The 18012-nt window shown below is 43.1% G+C and overlaps 2 protein-coding genes and 1 long non-coding RNA gene across 4 annotated transcripts in view; 2 read left to right on the forward strand and 1 right to left on the reverse strand.

The window, feature by feature from the left end:
• The window catches only part of MXI1 (MAX interactor 1, dimerization protein), a 65983-nt gene extending 62106 nt beyond the window's left edge, over positions 1-3877 (forward strand). The window contains exon 7 of the mRNA XM_037401016.1: positions 1721-3877. The gene's annotated coding sequence lies outside the window, so the exon portion shown is untranslated. The remainder of the gene's footprint in view (positions 1-1720) is intronic.
• On the reverse strand, positions 2541-13269 carry SMNDC1 (survival motor neuron domain containing 1). Of its 2 annotated transcripts, none has more exons than XM_037401019.1 (6): positions 13140-13269; positions 12362-12481; positions 8312-8454; positions 6339-6500; positions 5073-5226; positions 2541-4339 (listed from the first exon to the last, which is right to left on the reverse strand). In XM_037401019.1, the coding sequence occupies exons 2-6, from the start codon at positions 12479-12481 to the stop codon at positions 4202-4204; spliced, it is 717 nt and encodes a 238-aa protein (XP_037256916.1). In that variant the 5' UTR covers positions 13140-13269; the 3' UTR covers positions 2541-4201. The 2 variants fall into 2 exon arrangements, with proteins under 2 accessions (XP_037256916.1, XP_037256915.1); XM_037401018.1 differs by lacking the exon at positions 13140-13269 and adding an exon at positions 12660-12901.
• Positions 6437-7361, forward strand: LOC119153978. Its single transcript, XR_005106278.1, has 2 exons — positions 6437-6527; positions 7185-7361. It is a non-coding gene; the product is annotated as an uncharacterized LOC119153978 (long non-coding RNA).
• Positions 13270-18012: the final 4743 nt, after the last annotated feature.

The following is an 18012-nucleotide window of genomic DNA, read 5'->3' on the forward strand; positions in this document are numbered from 1 at the left end:
CTTTTTACTTTCCTGGAGTGGTGGACAACTGTACAAAATAGCACTCGTTGCCCTGAGGAATACCAGCTTCAGCAGGTCAGCTAAAAATGTAAAGCTAGACTTAGCATCGCTTGTGTTCCTCACAGAGAATGTCTCTTTGGGAAGTAACACCACCTTTCAGCCTAGGTGAGAGAGATTTTCCGTCAGCATCCATCATGGGAAAGCTTTGCACATCCATACAGACCAAGGAATTGTTGCAAGGTGACTTCAGCACAGAAAGGTCATTGCTTTACGAAAGGTAAAAATGTGCTTCTGTGTAGCAGAGCCTTCAGCTCAAAGGCCATAGTCTTGACATGTCAGTGAAATTGCTTAATCAGGTCGTACGTTAACAGGTTGCTAGCCATGGGTATGTGGCACGGATGTTTACCATAGTCCTGATGACCCTCCTTATTTTGCAATCTAAGTGAAGCATTTTACAGCATAGACAAAGATTGGACAAACTGCAAAGCAGAGGAGCACCAGCTGCAAGGTAGCCATCCTTCTCTGGGGCCTGGCCCAAGAACATTTTCCATCATTTCACGCGTAGTCTAACCGTTGCAAGACATGCAAGTGGTGGCTGTTTCACAAAACGCTGCCACAGAGCTGATTCGGGCAAGTGGGACAGCGATGGGAAGTACAGAATTTTGCTATCGTTTCTGATTTCTAAACATCTGTGTTGAATTGCAGTCTTCTAAGTTAAAGTCCTTTTTTTGTACTTACAAACCTCTGAGACCAAGCACCTACAGAAATAAGCAACACACCACTCTCACTCTGGCATAAGGGAAAGCAAAAGACAAATGGATTGCCGCAACCATCAAAACTTACTCTTCTAAATACTTAAACTGACTGAAGCGGTCCCGGATTTTTGAGTCAGATTTGTGCTGGTTTAATTTCCGCAATAGATCACACTTTGTAGTTTGAGGCTGTACTAGGTAAACATTTCCTGTAGTAACTTAGTTTCAAGAGGAAATATGTAGCCCATGCTGGTCATTTTGCATCGTGAGGATACTGTTCTCTGAGAAGTATCTTTTCCCCAATGGCTCTAGCTGAGTAGTTTTGCACTCCTTTACACGTAACTGTCATTTCAGTATTTCTGCTTTACAGTAGGATTTGCTAGCACTGGGGCAGGTACTTACTCTGCCTGCTGAGAGGCCCAGAAGTGAATGGAGAGCATGAGTGTTGAAAAACCAGGTTTCTTGTTTAGATCAGCTAATAAAACTGGAAAATAAATTATGAAAAAACCTCAACAAACTAGTGCCGAAACAGCCATGCACATTTCAGGTCACTTCAGCATTTGCAAATTTTGTCTGTTTTGCAAATTACCAGCATTGCTTTGCTCGTGATTTATTTTTTCCCATGTGAATAGAAGTCCAATGTGAATAAAGTCCAAAACACTTTATGAAGGCAGTGCCCCAAAGCCAGACTGCACATGAACTGGCCCCATCCTGCAGATGAGGAAACAGGATTTTAAAAAAAAAAAAACCACCACCACAAGGAAGTGCCACAAGGAATGGTTGTGTGGCCAAGATTGAAGTATTGGTGGTTGGGGGTTTTTTTATTTATACAAGCTGTCTTTGAAATGCTGTCTCTTCCATAGATCAGACCACCCCAGCCACAGTGGTATTGCAGGGTCCCTGTGCATTCCAGGTAAGGCATTTAAGGACAAAGGGTATAAAAACTAACAGTCAGTATTTCTTTGCAGTGCCCAATGGAAGAGTTACCACAAAATTCATTAGCCAGCCCGTGTTTTAAGAGAGGTGAACAGTAAGTTCGTCAAAGGAAATATACTGGTTTTGCTAAATCTTTTTGGAAAGGCTCAGCAAAAAGAAGTCCATGAGACCAACTAGTTTTAACTTGGGCTGGACTGGACATTATCATGAGGGAGGCTCCCGCACCTGTTGCATTCTGGTGACTCACCGTACCTTAAGTTCTCTTCAGGACTAGTGAACAAGGAATCCATCAAACAGATGAGCACACATAGTATGTATCAGGTATGGATTAATTGTCTTTCTCCAAAGACTTTTGTTTTTTCAAAAAGAACAGGTGTTGTTAAGGAAGAGCTCATGGCTTCCTGGAAACTCCAGTTCTGTGTGTTTTCAAGAAGTCTGAACTTTTTTCTGGATAGTGAAAGGGATACACTACAGCTGTATCACAGCAGCGATACAGTGGAAGAGAAGTGACCTTCCTTAATGAGTTAGCTGTCCACCTAGCAGGACTACTACCTGGTTAACATCACGGCTGAGATGTGTCTCTGTAGGGTACAGTCCACACTACAAACACCCTTTCTGAAAAGCAGTGGTCAGATTATTTTAAGTTACAAGCTTTTCTACAGAAAAGAAAATGTAACCCCTTTCCTGCTACTAGTGAAGTTTAGGAATTGGGCAACATTACTTCATCTTGCAGGAAGTGTGAAGTGCTCCTGATTCGCTTTTGCCGTGCAGCAGATTGTATACTTAGTGCTTTCCTGATCGTTTGCTGTTCCCCCCCCCACCACCACATACACTTACACTTTGTCAAATATATCCAGCAGATTTTAAACACTTTATTTAATAAAAGTTAAACATACAAAACTGAAATTAACACACTTTGTATTCATAAAAATCACCTTCTCCCATTATAGGGAGAACTTTTTTCTATGTATGGATTCTAAACTACCAGTTGTAGAGTTTAGCTTGAGTTGTGACTCAGGTAACTGATGGACATTTCCACCAATCAGTGCATCAACAATTGCTGACGTGACCTGATCTAGTTAACAAATTACAAAATGAGCTACATTAACATAATATACAGGGAAATAATGGTCAGGGTTAATGGACAAGAAACACCCTTTAATTATTTAAGGAGGGAAATAGCTGATGTACTCTTGTCCATTAACTCAGCCCTAGATTTTACAAAAATAATATCTACATTGTATACAGGGCTACCCATTAACTTTTTTAAACACGTTACGGGTTCAGAGATGGCACCACTACCGTAAGTGAGAGACAAGTAACAGAGGAAAGCAAATCACATAAAATACAAGAAAAGCGAGAGCTTTTACACATGGTTTCCTGAATAAAATTGAAGGGGTTCAGCAGCACTGTAATACAGCTGAAGATACAATGAACACTGGAGCCAGTCAATTACTTAAGGACAAAGACTTCAGACTAACCTTTACTCACTCACAACTAAGTGGGATCTAGGCATTTGTATCTGCTGTGCTGCAGTTCTACTTGACAGGATGGAAGAGGCCCAGACACCAGCTGTTACTGCATATTCCAGGTCTGTGACCGTACCAAACCTACAAGATCTACAAGTGGGGAAATGATGGCTCCTTTCCAAAGCACAACCATTTATGTTCTCCAACTCTCTGATCCTTCGGGAGGGGTGGATATTCTTAAGTACAGTTCTCTACTTTGGAACTGGGAGTCTAGATACCTTGTCCTATGACTGGTTACATTTCAATAACCTTTCAATAAGTTCCTATTTAAACTTTATTTAAAAAAAAACAACAAAAACTCCAAAACCAGGATCTCCTCTGCTTAACTTCTAGCACAGGAAATTCAGACAGGAATTCAAGTCAGATTTATTGTTCCTAGCACATGAATCATTAGTAATAAAGATCCTATTGGCCCTGTTCTGCTCTCATTTACAGCTGTACAAATCTATCTTCAGTGGGTTTGTAAGGGAGTCATTGCAACTTCCTTAGCAATTCCATGTGACATATGAGCTACGATGGCATCTAGCTCTCTCTCCCAGAGCTGCAGCAGCTCTGTAATGCTGAGCTTGTCACCAAGACAGCAGGCAGCACTGTGACTACAGAAACGAGGGAGGCTGTTACAGTGCCAGTTTTATACCACCACTTTTCTTAAGGAAAAAACAAAACAAAAAAAAAACCCTTCACTGCTAATATGAATGGAAGGTCAAAGCTGCAGATAACTGCTGCTTTCAGAATAACAGGCAACAGCAGTTCATGAAAGCATTTACCTGCAGAATGTATTTTAATGCAACTACAAAAAGTTTAACGATGGGGGGGTCAAATCAGTAGCTGGAGATTTAAGGCTTGTATCAGCTGAAGCCAAAGTGATGGTGACAAAATGGACTACTCACTATGTGCCAACAAATAATTTACTTTTAGAAAAATATAATGATAAAAAGATAAGTGTAAAGCCCTGCAGAGATGAAGTTCCACCTTTTTCCCCCGTTACTGAGGCATCAAATGCCTGACATTATATTTAGAGGTATCTTGATACTGTGTCATAGGTTTGTCTGCAATTCCGCATGTTCCAACTCCAACCTTGCCAGTTACACTCTCAGGGGAAGCAAAAATACTCCTTTTTACCTGCAAATGAAACAGAAAACACCATTTCTGAGTAACTACTAACTGGCTCTTAAAAAAACAAGCAATCATTATCATTTGAAGGGCTTCAGTAGTCTCAGCTTCTTACTCTATAGATGGGCACACTTTCTAAAGGCTAGCCCATCCGTGGCGTGTTATCAGCAAGTGAGACAACAGAGCTGGGAACTTCCTGGCATCTAAGTACTGCATGTCATCATGGTACTCAGGTCCTTGGGTCAGGCCAATAATGAATAAAATTCTTTCATAAGTTGATCTCTAACAATTGTTCATAAGGAAGACTGAAGTTTTACCACTATGTCTGGCAGCTGTCAAGCCACGATAAAAATGAAATAAGGCTTTAAAATGTCCTTGCTACCCTTCTGCATTATGCTTACTATTCCAGGACAATTACTTGGCACCCTGTCTGCCAGGTCACAAACACAAGTCAGGCTTGGAGGTTTAGACAGACCCTCAGGTTCTAAGCTCCAACAAACACCACCTGGCAGCTGACAGTGAGCCCAGCTCTCCAAGCTAAGTGCAAGCTCAGTCTCTTAAAAGAGCACTCCTCCAAAGTCACCCAGTACAAAACCAGGCCTTTTAAGTTTACAGAATACCAAACTGCACACTTCAGAAGCCCAAGGATGAACCCCCTTTAAAAACCACTTCCTCCTCTCTCCCGAAGTACTGCATAGAAGTCTACACCCTGTTATTCACATACTGACAAAACCAAACCAACCTGGCCTTTTTTGTTCTTAGAATAGGCTCTGTTGTTAAACTGTTGCCACTTGACTTTCTGGTCCTCTCGTTCCTGTTCAAGTTCTTTAATTCTCTGAGCTTTTTTCAAAGCTTTCTTCTTTTTATACTCTCGTTGCTGGGCTATCATCTCTTTTCTGGAGAGAAGGAAAAGAGACATTTTATACTTGTGCCTTTTCCTGTAAGAAACTAAATCCCCTGTAAGACAGACATGCACAGAAGTTTTCCAAAAGTAAATGACAGAAAACAAAGCTTGTAAATATTCTCCACTTCTAGAAAAAAAGAGCAAACTAGTCTTTCCATGCATAAGCACTATCTTGCTTATTTATATATTTGAACATAAGAACAACCACCACTGCTACCCGATTAAGACCATGCCAAATGCAACAACCCATGGGACTACATGCAATTCCCTTCTGAAACTGAAAGTGTACCTATCAGCACTTCTACACTGCAGAAACATCTAGGGTTTAGAAAATTTAAAATTGCCCATTAGAGAGAAAAGCCCAAACTTTTTTGGAGGTCTGCAGGGCTCTCATGCTACCAAGCATTGGATAGGGATGGAAGGAAAAGAACAAAGATAAGTTACTTCGGTAAAGATAAGGAAGGTTCAAGCAGTCGACCCAAGCCACAATGCTGCATCCCTCACAACGATCTCTTAAGGAAGGAATCCTTGCCTACAACAAACTCCAAAACTGTACCACCTTCTCCCCACCCCCCATTAAAATGTTTTCAGTCTATAAAAATACCCTTCTGTATTAGACACAGCAGGATATTGAGTAAAGCATATCTCCCCTGCGATGGGGTCAACACAGCTATCCTAACACAGGGATGGGGCAGAAGCAGAAGTCTTTCTTCTTACACCAGATCATAGTTTGCCAGATCACAGATCCTCCACTAGATCTGTCCTGAAACCTGTAGGCTCTCTGCTGTCAACGAAAAAGTACTAACTTTTTTTAATCTACCTCTTACATACTTGATATCTTGAAATGGCATCACCTGAGTAAACCCAAAGCCTATGATGTTATCTTGCCAGGATACATAACACACATGATACCAGCCACAATGATCTACCAAAAATTACATGCTAGATTGATTTAAGATCCTTTTTCAAGCAAATATTTGAACGTGTTAAAGAGATGTAAAATCTCAAAAAAAGATGTTCTATTTCATTAACCTATTTTTATACCTGGGAGAGGAAAAAAAACACCCCCCAAAGCGTTCAGACTTCTGCCTGTGTATTACTTACTTGGACATGGGTTTGTTGCCACTGTCCTCTTTTGCTTTTCTTCCCTCTTCCACAGGCTTGAGGTTGAACAGAGGCGTAACTTCAGCATTGCCATATCCAGCAAATGTGACCGCAGCTGTTCCATTCTCCTCATCTATTTCTTCAATCTCAGCTTCATAACACCTGTAAAGATATCATGGCTGTAAGCATGTGAGTAAAGCTTTAATACTCAGCCCTTCAACACCTAAACTGTCAGCCAGCTAATGGCATTAAGTAAAATATTTTCAAATACCGGCCTTCAGGGACGATACACAAATCAAACCAAAAGATCATTTTCTTAAGGTCAAAAGGGACACCTGTACAAAGTCTGGAATCTGCTGTATTTGACCTCTAGCATCAAGAAGCAATAGCGTCACAATTACCAAGACTAATGATTAACGCTGGGGCAAATCTAATCAGCTATCCTCATTTGGTTCTAGTTCTGTCAGGTCATGAGACTGAAAAAAAAACCACCCACACCAACAAAATACTGTATTCACTGAGGAGTTTCAGAAAATGTCACCTCACAAGAGCAAAGCTTTAGTTCCATTTTTCTCCATATGAAAAAGAATTAAGAAAACCCAAAGCTTTCAAAGTATTCTCTCTTCAACACTTGCAAAATTAAAAGCTTTCTTAGTAATTTAAAATAACAGTTCTGGAATTTTAGCAGAAATTTTGGTCAAACTGACCTCGTAATGGGAAAGAGTAAGAGACAAGAGTCTAAATTTGGAGCAAAAGGATACATCTAAAGCAAATAGAGGAATAAGATGAGATGTTTCATAGACAATGCTTCAGTTAACACTAAATCAATTTCTTGTGCAATTTCAGTGGGCTAACATCATCTTGAGTTGAGCTAGATGAAAATACGTGGAAACCCAAACTGCATGAGGTAAAAAGTATTAATCTCTGGCTAGCTCTTCATGTGACACTGGGCAGTTAAGGAATGTTGCAAAAGAAGCAGGGGCGTAAAAAAAAAAAAAAAAAGCACAATACAATTAAGTCCAATAAGATCCACTTCAGTGGACATTCTTCCCCAAGCCCTGATCCTCTAACCCAGTGATCAGAGCAAGAAGGACCCAGCGGTGACCTAAGACAGTAAGATTCAATTTTTCTTACACAAAAGCATTTTAGTCATTAATAATCTGTACAGAGAAACTGCTCACTTTTAGGTTTGTTTTCTACCCAAGACATCAACAGCTATACCAGTATCTCTCTATGTGGTTACTATATTGTTAATAGAACCACATTTGCTGAACAACAGAGCTCGTCTCAAAGTGGCAATGATTGGCATATTAGTCCTGCGTAAATAGTAATTTTTAAAAAGCTGCAACAGTTATATGTTTTGCAGTATGGAAAGGAATTTTAGAATGTTTATTTCAAGTATTATGAAATCAGAATGAACTGCTTGGGTTCCCAGAGCTTCCCAGGCTAATGTAACAGGGTCCAATCCAAAAGGTTGATTTGTTCTATCATTACATTACATGGCTAGTTATTTCATAGCCAAACCCAGCATTTCCAGTTAAAACTGATTTCCGGTTAGAGGCACAAATGGAGATACAGCAAGGATTCTTCTTAATAGTAATCAATTACATATGCATGAATGCAATGACAAATTATGAATTACACATCCTGAAACCTTTACAAAAAGACCGCCCTGACAGATCAGTTCATGAAAGTCTGCCATTTTTTACATTAACAAATAGTAATTTACCAAAGCTACCCTACTTTTATAAAGTTAGTGACAAATAAGGCATTTCTAAAAAAGGACTCCACATCTTTTTTCTTTTTATCTAAAATACTGATCTTTAATACAGACAGTACAAGAATACCTAATATCAGATTTATTTCCTAATTTATTTTTTGTTTTAGACACCCTAGTGGCAGTTCAAACTGAATGAAAGTCTCTTACCATTGAACTATTTCATGTAACTGTTAGAGAAGTTTTCTACACTTACTGTCCATCCTCACTCCATATTGCCATACACCTATCCCCAACCTTCCAGGAGTGACTGGGCAGAGCAGAAGCAGAACTGTCAGAACTTGCAAGAGTTTCCGAAGGTTGCGTTGAAAGGAGATCTTTGGTTAATTCTATGACTTCCTATAAAAAGACAAAAAACCCACAAAGAACAATTATTCAAACTCTGTTACCATGCATATTTTTACCCCAAGCTCACTAGTTTCATTATTTTTTTTTTTAAGTTATCAAGTTACTATATTAAATTCATAGCTGATATAGAGTGGACTAAATTTGGTTTTTTTAATCATTTAACTAAACTTACTCATTGCCAACGTAGATAAAAAGATGTACGGTCCTCACTGTATCGCAGTATTGTTGATTCCCCCCTCAAATTTTCAAAATGCAGCCTATTCTTATTATAGCATTTTTTTCCTAGATTAATTGTTTATCTATAGACACAAAGGTACAGCTAGACCGTCTCAATAAAAAACAAAGGAAAAATCAACGGTGTGACTACACATGGCTACATGTGATGTTGGCTGTTGACCGCAAACCACACATGTGGCAGCAGAGCAAGTATTCAGCAGGACAGTGCTCTGAAGGCAAAATGTGAAAGAACACAACACTTCTCTGCGTAGCTGGCTGTTCCTTCTATTCTTTCCCCTTTGGGAATGGCTGGCTATATTATATATAGTAATCTTTCAAACACACAACTACAAGTATGACTGCAGCATTTCTAAGTGATAAAACATTTTTTCAGTTTACTCAAAAGCATGTGGATTGGCTGAACTGAAGCACCCAGAGCCAGGGTGGAAAGTACCTTGCAAGACTGCCACTTTGTATAGCCCTCTCATTTACAGAGAGCATTCAGGTGCATGCTAAAGAAATTGAGTTCCTTAAGTCATTTTGATGTAAGCATTTGTTTTTCTCTACATTCCCTGACCTTAACATTTCGGGTCAGGCCTTCCCTTGCTAGTCCTACAAGACAAGTAACAAAGTAACAAATTTTTCCATTTCCTTTAAGTATTACCCATTCACAGACAGAAGCATGCAAAAGCCCCTCCCCAACATCCTGTCAATATTATTTTCTTATTCTGTACAATCAAGACCACTGGTTTTCACTAGTGTTAAAAGTCAAAGGAGCCAGCACCTAAGAGGCCATTTAAAATTTCTGTATAAGGCAAAGCAACTCTGCAATCCTTGAAGAAAAATTCTTCAGTTCTTTGAGTATCTCAGCATGAACCATTGTCACTCTACTAAGTAACAGTGAATATTTATATTAGGGGAGGGTTACAGACAAACAATGTTCAGCTGAGGCTCGGTGGAGCCTGAACTTTCCTCCCAGCTTCACATCCTAGTTCAGCTATGGGTGTATACAACGACTAGCTTCGGAAAACAGTAAAGCAGTAAAAAAATAAAAAGCTTTACAGTAAAGCAGCTGTTCTTCATTCCTCAAGAACCTAAAGGATCATAAGCAGTTCAAGAATAAGAAGTTAATACAATATAAACTTGCATGCATTTTTATCTGATAAACTATACAACTGGCATGAATGGCCTAACAGTTTCTGTTGCAGCTCTTAATTTCCAACACTTTCCTAACCAAAGTTCTGCTCTTTGTTAACTAGCAGCTCCTCTAAAACAAGTGCAACTGTAAGCGCAATCACTAGCGACTGTAAGCACAGAAACATGCCTACAGTTACTTCTACTAATTTGGTCTCCAATTTCCATAACACTACAGCTAAACCAGAACAGATTTTAGTTATCAAGTTACCTAATTTGAGAGCTCTGCGCAGAACACAGAGCATTAGCCTGATTTTTCCTCCCAGATGGAAAATCCCACACTATTCCTCAACACATAAATAGCTGTATTCCACAAATCCAAGAGGCATTGTGGTTTGAAATATGTATCTTATCTCAGCAGATCAAATACATCACACCAGGCACAAGCTACCTTAAAGTGAGCGTTTCAGTTACGCAGACTACTAGTTATATGAAACTATTGACTTATTCTTGCCAAATTCACAGATGTCTTATTGTAGAACTCAAATGTGAACAAATTCAGACAAGTCTACCAAGGATTCTTTGAATTTGATGAAGTCACTTACACACCAGGCTACACAATAGCAAACTTTTGGCAAAAATCTTCATCTGATATCCATCTATCATAGTGCTAAGCACACAAGACAGAAACATTTTTATTACAACCCACGAGATAGTTCTAAAGTCTTTAACAGACTGGCTCATTCAAAGAAAATTTCTGAGCACAACTTAGACTACCACAGCAGCTCAGTACAGCCAAATGGGTTCAACAATATGGCTCGCTGCCACATCCCTGTGACACGAAGGTGTGACCTGCAGAGAATACTAGTTAGAGTTTGCCAAGATTTTTCCTGACCAGCTGGTCTTTACAAAGCCAGACAGAGCTCTACACTCCAGAACACAATGCCCACAGTTATTATCTCCAATTACAAAAGATGACAGCTGCCATCAATTCTTGATACAAAAGGTAAGTTTGGTTCTTGGGTGCACAGACACTGTCCTAGAAGTGCTTCAGTGAAACAAAAAGTGAAAAGCTAAGTACTTAAAAAAATTTCTTCTAATATTTATTTCAATCTTATTACTCAAGAATAAGCCAAGTGTATGAAATGCACCAGTGCATCACTATTTAAGACAGAAAAAAAAAATGTTTCAATTACACAGTAACAATCTTTTTGAATAGACAAAAAGCTGCTGAGTTGGAACACTGAAGCATCAAACCCATTTTTACAATAGTTTGGTTGGCATATATTAAGTCTGCAAAACATTATGTCATTTTCAAGTTGGAACATATGGATAGCAAACCTTTTGGGGACGAAAGTGTAAAGATCTTCCCCATTCTGTGCAGAAAGCTTTTATTAAAAAGTTTGCAAGTTGTCCTTTCACATCAATGATCTCTGCATATCAAAGCCGAGGTCGTGTTGGTATCGGAAATATCATCCCATATGGGTTTTGCTGTGCATTTTAAAAATATAAAAATATACACATGCTTTTAACAGTGTACAACAAAGGACATTAAGATGATCTATAAAGTGCCTTGTGGGCACAAAGCCGTTGTAATTTAAAAAGAATTCTAAAGATCACCGATTTGAGGCACTACTCATTTTGGTTGAAGCATCATTTTTATTGCTGTTACTTCCACAGATTAGTGGTTACTGAATCTTGTACCGGGTAGTTTTACATATTTTTAGACCTGATGGCTAAAGCAATCCACAACAGAAATGAAGCAGCATCTTGCACTCTCATGACAAATTTTAACAGTACTGCTAGGTTTTTTTATATGCCAATGTGTCTTCATATGCACAAGAATCTAAAAGACCACTTATTGACTTAAAATTAGGCTGGTGGCCTTCCTGTCACTGAACAAGACGCTAAGACCCAGACAAGTTTCTTAGCTCTTAAGAACATGATATGCTCTCAGATGTTTGAAAAACTACAGGTGGCAAACAAAGAATACTACTCTTTTCCTTTCTCATATAAAAACCTTAACACAATCAAGGCTTAGATACACATGGAATACAAACTATAGTCTGAAGCTTTTATCATTGCAAATGCATGTCATGAATAAACAGATTCTGGATCAAATGATTTGATATCTCAAAAACAAGCAGAAAGGCACCATGTTAAGCCCAACCATCAGGCTTCAGCATAATAAAAGCAGCAAAAAATGATGACTTTCTGATAAATGCTTAAAAAGAAAATAAAGAGAGACAGTAAAGACAGCACTGGCATATCTTTCATCACTCTAAAAATCTAAATAAATCTAAAGTTGAAGATTTTGCTATATAAATTAATACATCTTTTATACTAATCTACAAGACAGGTTTAAAACAGGCCACGCTGGTTTTTTTTTCAAACCAACCCTACCATAATTGTATCAAAAGTATGCAAAAAGAAAGTAACAAACCCACTAAGTATATACTTTTGCTGCAACGCAAATATTTGGGAAATATTAAATACTTCCTAACAACCCTAAAGTTTCAGCTACTCATACCCTCAAGTTCTCTCTCACCTGTAAGTCTTTCTTCAGTTTTAGTAAATCTTCATTCTCTGCATTCCCAGATAAGGCAGCCTCAACTTGCTGAAGCTGAGCTTTGTAGCTAGCTAACTGCTTAGCGAGGTCTTCTGACATCTGCAAGAAACAAACACATACAAAATGCATCAAAAATAAGCTCGCTGACTTTTAATGACCTCTCGTGGTGCAAGTAAAGTGAAACCGATAAACAGCAAGACAAGCTATTACCAAAATATTAAAAACACAACTCGCTAAACTTCAGTAACGGGCTGTTTGGCCACAGAGAGCCACTTACCTCGATTTCTGCACCGTTCGGCTACTCCCAAGCTACTTCTACAAGCGAAAGCTGGAACACGTGCCTGCCTGCGCGCACAGGGAGAACGCACCGCAGGTAACCCGCGGGGTCTCCAGCCAGCCCCGAGATTACCTGCACCCCGCAAAGCGCCCGCGCACCGCGGCCTGCCCCCGCCGCCCGCCCCAGCCGTTCGCGCTTACGGCAGAGAAACCCTCGGCGGCACTAGGCACCGGCCCCTCCCGGGGTGACGCCAGGCGCCACCCGGCCGGCACGGAGCGGCCCAGGGCCCACCCGCCCCTCAGGAGAGGGCTCGGGGCGCGGCTGGGAGCCGGGCCCCGGGCGAGGGCCCGCGCCGGCGGCCAGGCCCAGGCTCAGGCCTCAGCCTCGGCCTAGGCCAGGGCTGCCTCCGAGCGGAGCGGAGCGGGCCGGGCCGGGCCGGGCCGTGGAGCGCGGGCGCGGCGAGCAACCGCCGGTTCTCACCTCGGCGGGCGTGCAGGGCCCGGGCCGGGGGCGAGCGGGGGAGGGGGGGGGGGACGCGCCTCCGCTCTGGGTCCCGTCGGGCCGCGGCCGCTTCCGTCTCCTTCGCCGCAGCCGGGGGGAGGGGCGGGGCCGGCGCTCGCGAGAGCGCCCCGCCGGTCACGTGCTGCCAGCGCGCGGCGCTGGTCGGCCCCAGCAACGCGCCCGCCGCCTCGCGTCACGTGCCGGGGGGAGCGGCCGTCGTCGGGGTGGGCGCGGGGGCCGGGGCAGGGGCCTGGCGCTGAGCCTGGGGCTGGGCCTGGGCCTGGGGCTGGGCCTGCGCGGCCCGCGGTCGCCGGGCCTCGGACCCGACGGTTCCCACCTCCCGCTGCGAGCCCCGTGAGAGGAGAGCGCCGCGGCGCCGCCTCAGGCCGGCGGCCCGGGGTTCCCTGCAGCGAGACCCGGGGAGGCTGGCCCGGCCCGGCCTTGCCCGCGGCTGCCCCGACAGGGTGGGCAGCGGCAGAGGCTGCAGCCGGTGTGGAGGTCTCCCTCCCCGGCGCAGGGCGCCCCGCGCTGTGCCCAGCGCTGCCATGTCCCGTCCCTGGTGCCTGGGTGCTGGGTGCCGCGGGGGAGCTCGGGGGGACCGCGGCTGCGGGCGCCTGGTAGGTGCGCTTGCTCCTGTCTCCTGTTCTGGGCGACACCAGACATCTTCTGGAACTGAGCCAGGCAAGGCTCGCTGCTAGCCGGGGTGGAAGAGAGCAAGTTGTGATACTTGGGCCTACAGCAGGAGAGGAAAGAGGGTCGGAAAGCTCAGTGGCTTTTTCAAGCCTGTCACAAGAAGAAAAAACCACTTCCTGGTGGAACTCCAGTAATAAATTTGGCCTGGAGCCTTGTGAGCCAGGCAAATTAAGCAGGCACCCAAAATATTCCTTAAGGTTTCCAGGAGGATTGGTGTCTGCCGCAGACATCCCGTCCCTTGGCGTTAGCACGCAGCGCCTCGCGGGAGGGTGGCCTCGCTCTGACACTTTGGGTTTGTTGATGTATTAAGGGGGCAATAATACATCTGCCCTGTTCTGGGACACCTGGTTTGTCCCCTCAGATGATATCCTGACTGAAGATAAAACACGTTTCTGTTTCTTGGTGTATGAGCTGATAATTCAAATACAGAAATTAGTGGATGCTGTTCACAGACTGGTTGATGAGACCAAGTGTAACAATGGAGATAATAACAGTAACATTTTTATTATTTTTATTAATAATCTAGAAATAGATGCAGAAAACATTTTCTGATAATGCTTTCTGGACAGCTCAGCGACTGTTGAAAAGATGCACAAATTTAGTAATACAGAGCAATCCTAATGGTTTTGTGAACGCACCTATGAGTTAAATGCACATTAGTACAACCAACTTCAGCTTTGCATCTCAGAACAAGAAATGTAGGCCATATCTGCAGGACTGAAGTGACAGAGAAGGACTGAGGAGGCATGCAATGTCTAGCTATCTCCAAAAGCAAGAACAGCAAAAAGGAGAGTATTTCAGGGGTTGCGTCAGTAGGAGCAAGCACAAGGAGATATTTTACTTCTATAAAAGTGTGCTTGAAGGATTGTGTGAGTTAAAGCAGGCAGAAAGAAGGTCATGATCTGAGGAGGACCTTGGAACTGAGGCAGCTGGAACCCAATAGATGAAGCAACTGGGACAGGGCCAGGTGACGGTTTCGCAGAATTGACTTCTAAAGAAACTTGTAAATACTTCGGACATCGACTAATGATTTGGTACGTGTATATAAGCTGTGCTGCGTCACTTTGTTCTCTGCCACTCACTGAGGTGGTGGCCCAGCTCTGCGTTGTGATTAAACAAGCATAGTGGTACCCACATTTGTGTGAATTTCTCCTTTACAATCATACGTGATACACAGAATTATAGTGTAGTTTATTGCCAAATGAAGACATGTAAATTTAAGACATTACTTGGGCACAAATGCTGTAGAATTTGTTTCCCTAACTCAGTAACAGCAAGAACAGGCAACTCGGTGAGCTTTTACCTAAGCCAAACTGTTGCCATTAGCATTGAGGCTTTCAGCTGTGATTCCTAGTGGGAAGCAGTCTGGTCCACGTGACTGTACTTGGGGAACAACTAGGGGAAAGTGGTGTAACTGGAGACTTTCTCGCTGCGCTGGTGCTGCGGGGCAGCAGTTAGTGTAGCAGGAGCGGTGACCCTCTGTGGTGAATGGCACAGCTTGTTGGACAGGGTTTCCGGTAATGAGTACAGCCGGGCATGCCTCGGGGCTTGTGAAGGGGCTCCCTGTCTGTAAGGCGGTTGGAAGGGACGCTGGCTCATCCTGCAGCCGTGCTTGCCTTGTCCAGGAGGTGGTGGTGGTGCTGCACAAGATGTCTGTATCAGTAGCCACGTTTTAACTAGCAACGCAGGAAACTTACTTTGTGGTAGATCCACAACTATGCCTCTTTTTTTACGGTCGGCTGCGTTATTTTTATAGCTAGAGTTAATGGGAACGTATATCTGAAGCTATTTTTGAAGACAGCTGGGACTATAGAGTCTCTTGAAACATGTATGATTTATGATGAGTAAGTACACTTAAATCAGCGATATGCTGCGTTTCTTAATGTTAAATCCTGAAGCAGCTAAGGGGCAGAGATCGGAGTGCTCAGCAGCAACTGATGCTATAAAGGCGTTATTATATCTAAATGGTTTAAATGTCCCTGTTTTTCAGCTTTGGATGGATGGATTGTTGTGTTCAGCACACACACCTGGTCACTAGCAAACATTTGGCTTCTGCAAGCAAAAGAGTCTGTCCTCATGACAGAAATTGCCATCCCAGTCTAGGCCAAATGGAGACACTGGATTTTTTGAGGCTTTTCTGGTAGGGTGCCTGCCTGGCAGGCATTGCCCTGTTGGTAGGGCAGTATGTCAGACTTGGAAGTCATTGGTGTATTCATTTGGATCAAAGATCAAACCACCAAGAAAATACTGTATTACTGCTTCAGTTTTGAGGGTTGTTTTCCTGAAGATGGTGGGGTTTTTTACTTTCAGTTGACCTGTGCCTCTAAGCAAAACTGGCTTTATATTTAAAATTTATTTACCATTTGTCATCATGTTCAGAGCTCCCAACTTCATCCATATTTGCGATTATGTGGTATTTCCCATTATGAGGCATTTTTAGGTTGTTGCTCCTGCAAAATTTATTTCTATAGGCTGATTTTTTTTCTGCACTGTCTGTTTGGCTTTGGCTGGACTTTGGAAAGCCTCAGCAATCTGGCACATAAAATCAGGTTATAGATATAAATGCTGATTGACCAGGCACATGATTAAAATACACAGCTGTTCTGTTGAGAGGTTCAAGTGCCTGTTTGTTTTAAAGCACAGGCACAAAACTTCTTAGGGGAGTTGTTGTTTTAAGGCTTCACTGTTTGCTGTTCTGCTCCCCTGATTTTGCCCTAATTGTAATGTTTTGACATACCAGAAGTCTGTGTGGAAGTGAAGTCAGTTAGGTCAGCATGTGCACGTTTCTGAATGTAATTTAACTCTCTACAGCTCTGGTAGTCAGTATGGATTGTGGTACTAAGCAAAGAAACTGAGAGCTCAAACCAAAGAGCTCAAAGATCAAACCATCAAGTGGATTGTGGTACTAAGCAAAGAAACTGAGAGCTCAAACATGGTCTGTGCTCTGAATGATCACGGTAATTATGCCCAATGTGTGCAAAAGGCACCTTGACTAAAACTGAGGAGGAAAAGTGAACCAGAACTGGATGAGGAATAAGAGCCAGGCTGGGGCAGCACGGAGATAAGGAGAAAAGGTCAGAACTAGGGAGAATGGACTGAAAGCTTGCGTTCATTAGGACGTCATCCACTTCAGAAGGGTCTGAGGCTCTTGGATTTCCATTGCCCTGCAACTGACAGCTTGTGAGAGTTGACAAAACGCCGACTTATGTGGGAAATGACAACCTGCCAGTGTGATCATTTACTTTTATTGGCACAAGCAGCAGGTCCGTTTGATGGGTCTTAATCAGGCCTACACAACATACAGTTTGTCAGATGGTATTTTCACCTTAATGTGAGTCTTCATTTGAGAGCAATATGCCAAGTCAAGGTGTGACTTCTTTCTCTGAGGTGTTCTGCCATCTGCGTCAGGGAGCATGTCAGTGCTGGGGGCCTGGGGACTTCAGAAGGTGGCAGCTAGAGATGCTGGTTCTTCTTCTTGGGATGCCGGGAAGTCTGTTGTTGAGACTCCTTAGGTGCAGAAGGGGTTTGAAGGGCAGGAAAGTAGAGAGGATGAGAGGAGTTTGGAAAGGAGGGAGCAAGGGCCATGGCAGAGGGCAGAGGAGCCTGGGAGCACTAGGAAAGGAGCTTAATGCAGCGAGCCAGCAGTGTGGGAGGCTGGGGAAGCAGGAACTTGAGGTTAATATGGGAACAGCGTGGGGGTATTCTGTGTCTGTGTGTGGGGAGGGATCTGGGAAGTAAGGAACAAGGAGGACTGCTGTGATGGATTGTGGGGTTGCTGTGGGGGAGAGGAGACCTAAGTCCTGCGGAAGTGAGGGTAGACAGAAGGGAGGGTATTGCGTGCAAAAGGAGAGGGAAACTTGTGTCATGAGTACATTGAAGGAGGAGGGGGATATTAGGTGCAGCTGACAGCAGTGATGCCTGTGTACGTTTCCCTTGGGACCGGGTTTCTGCCAGCCACGTGCCACACGCTGGCTGGGGTTTGTGGCAGCCAGTTAGCAGTCACCCACAAAGAGCTGGGTGGCCGCTCTGCTGTGCCCCGCAGCTGCAGCTTGGTGCTGGCCGTCAGTCTTGGTGGTCCACCCACATGGGAGCTGCACGCTCCTGGTCTAAGCACTATTCAGAACACAGGATTTACAGTAATCAAGGATGTGTAGTTAAA

The sequence above is a fragment of the Falco rusticolus genome, chromosome 9 (assembly GCF_015220075.1).
Source record: "Falco rusticolus isolate bFalRus1 chromosome 9, bFalRus1.pri, whole genome shotgun sequence".
NCBI classification, from domain to species: Eukaryota; Metazoa; Chordata; class Aves; order Falconiformes; family Falconidae; genus Falco; species Falco rusticolus.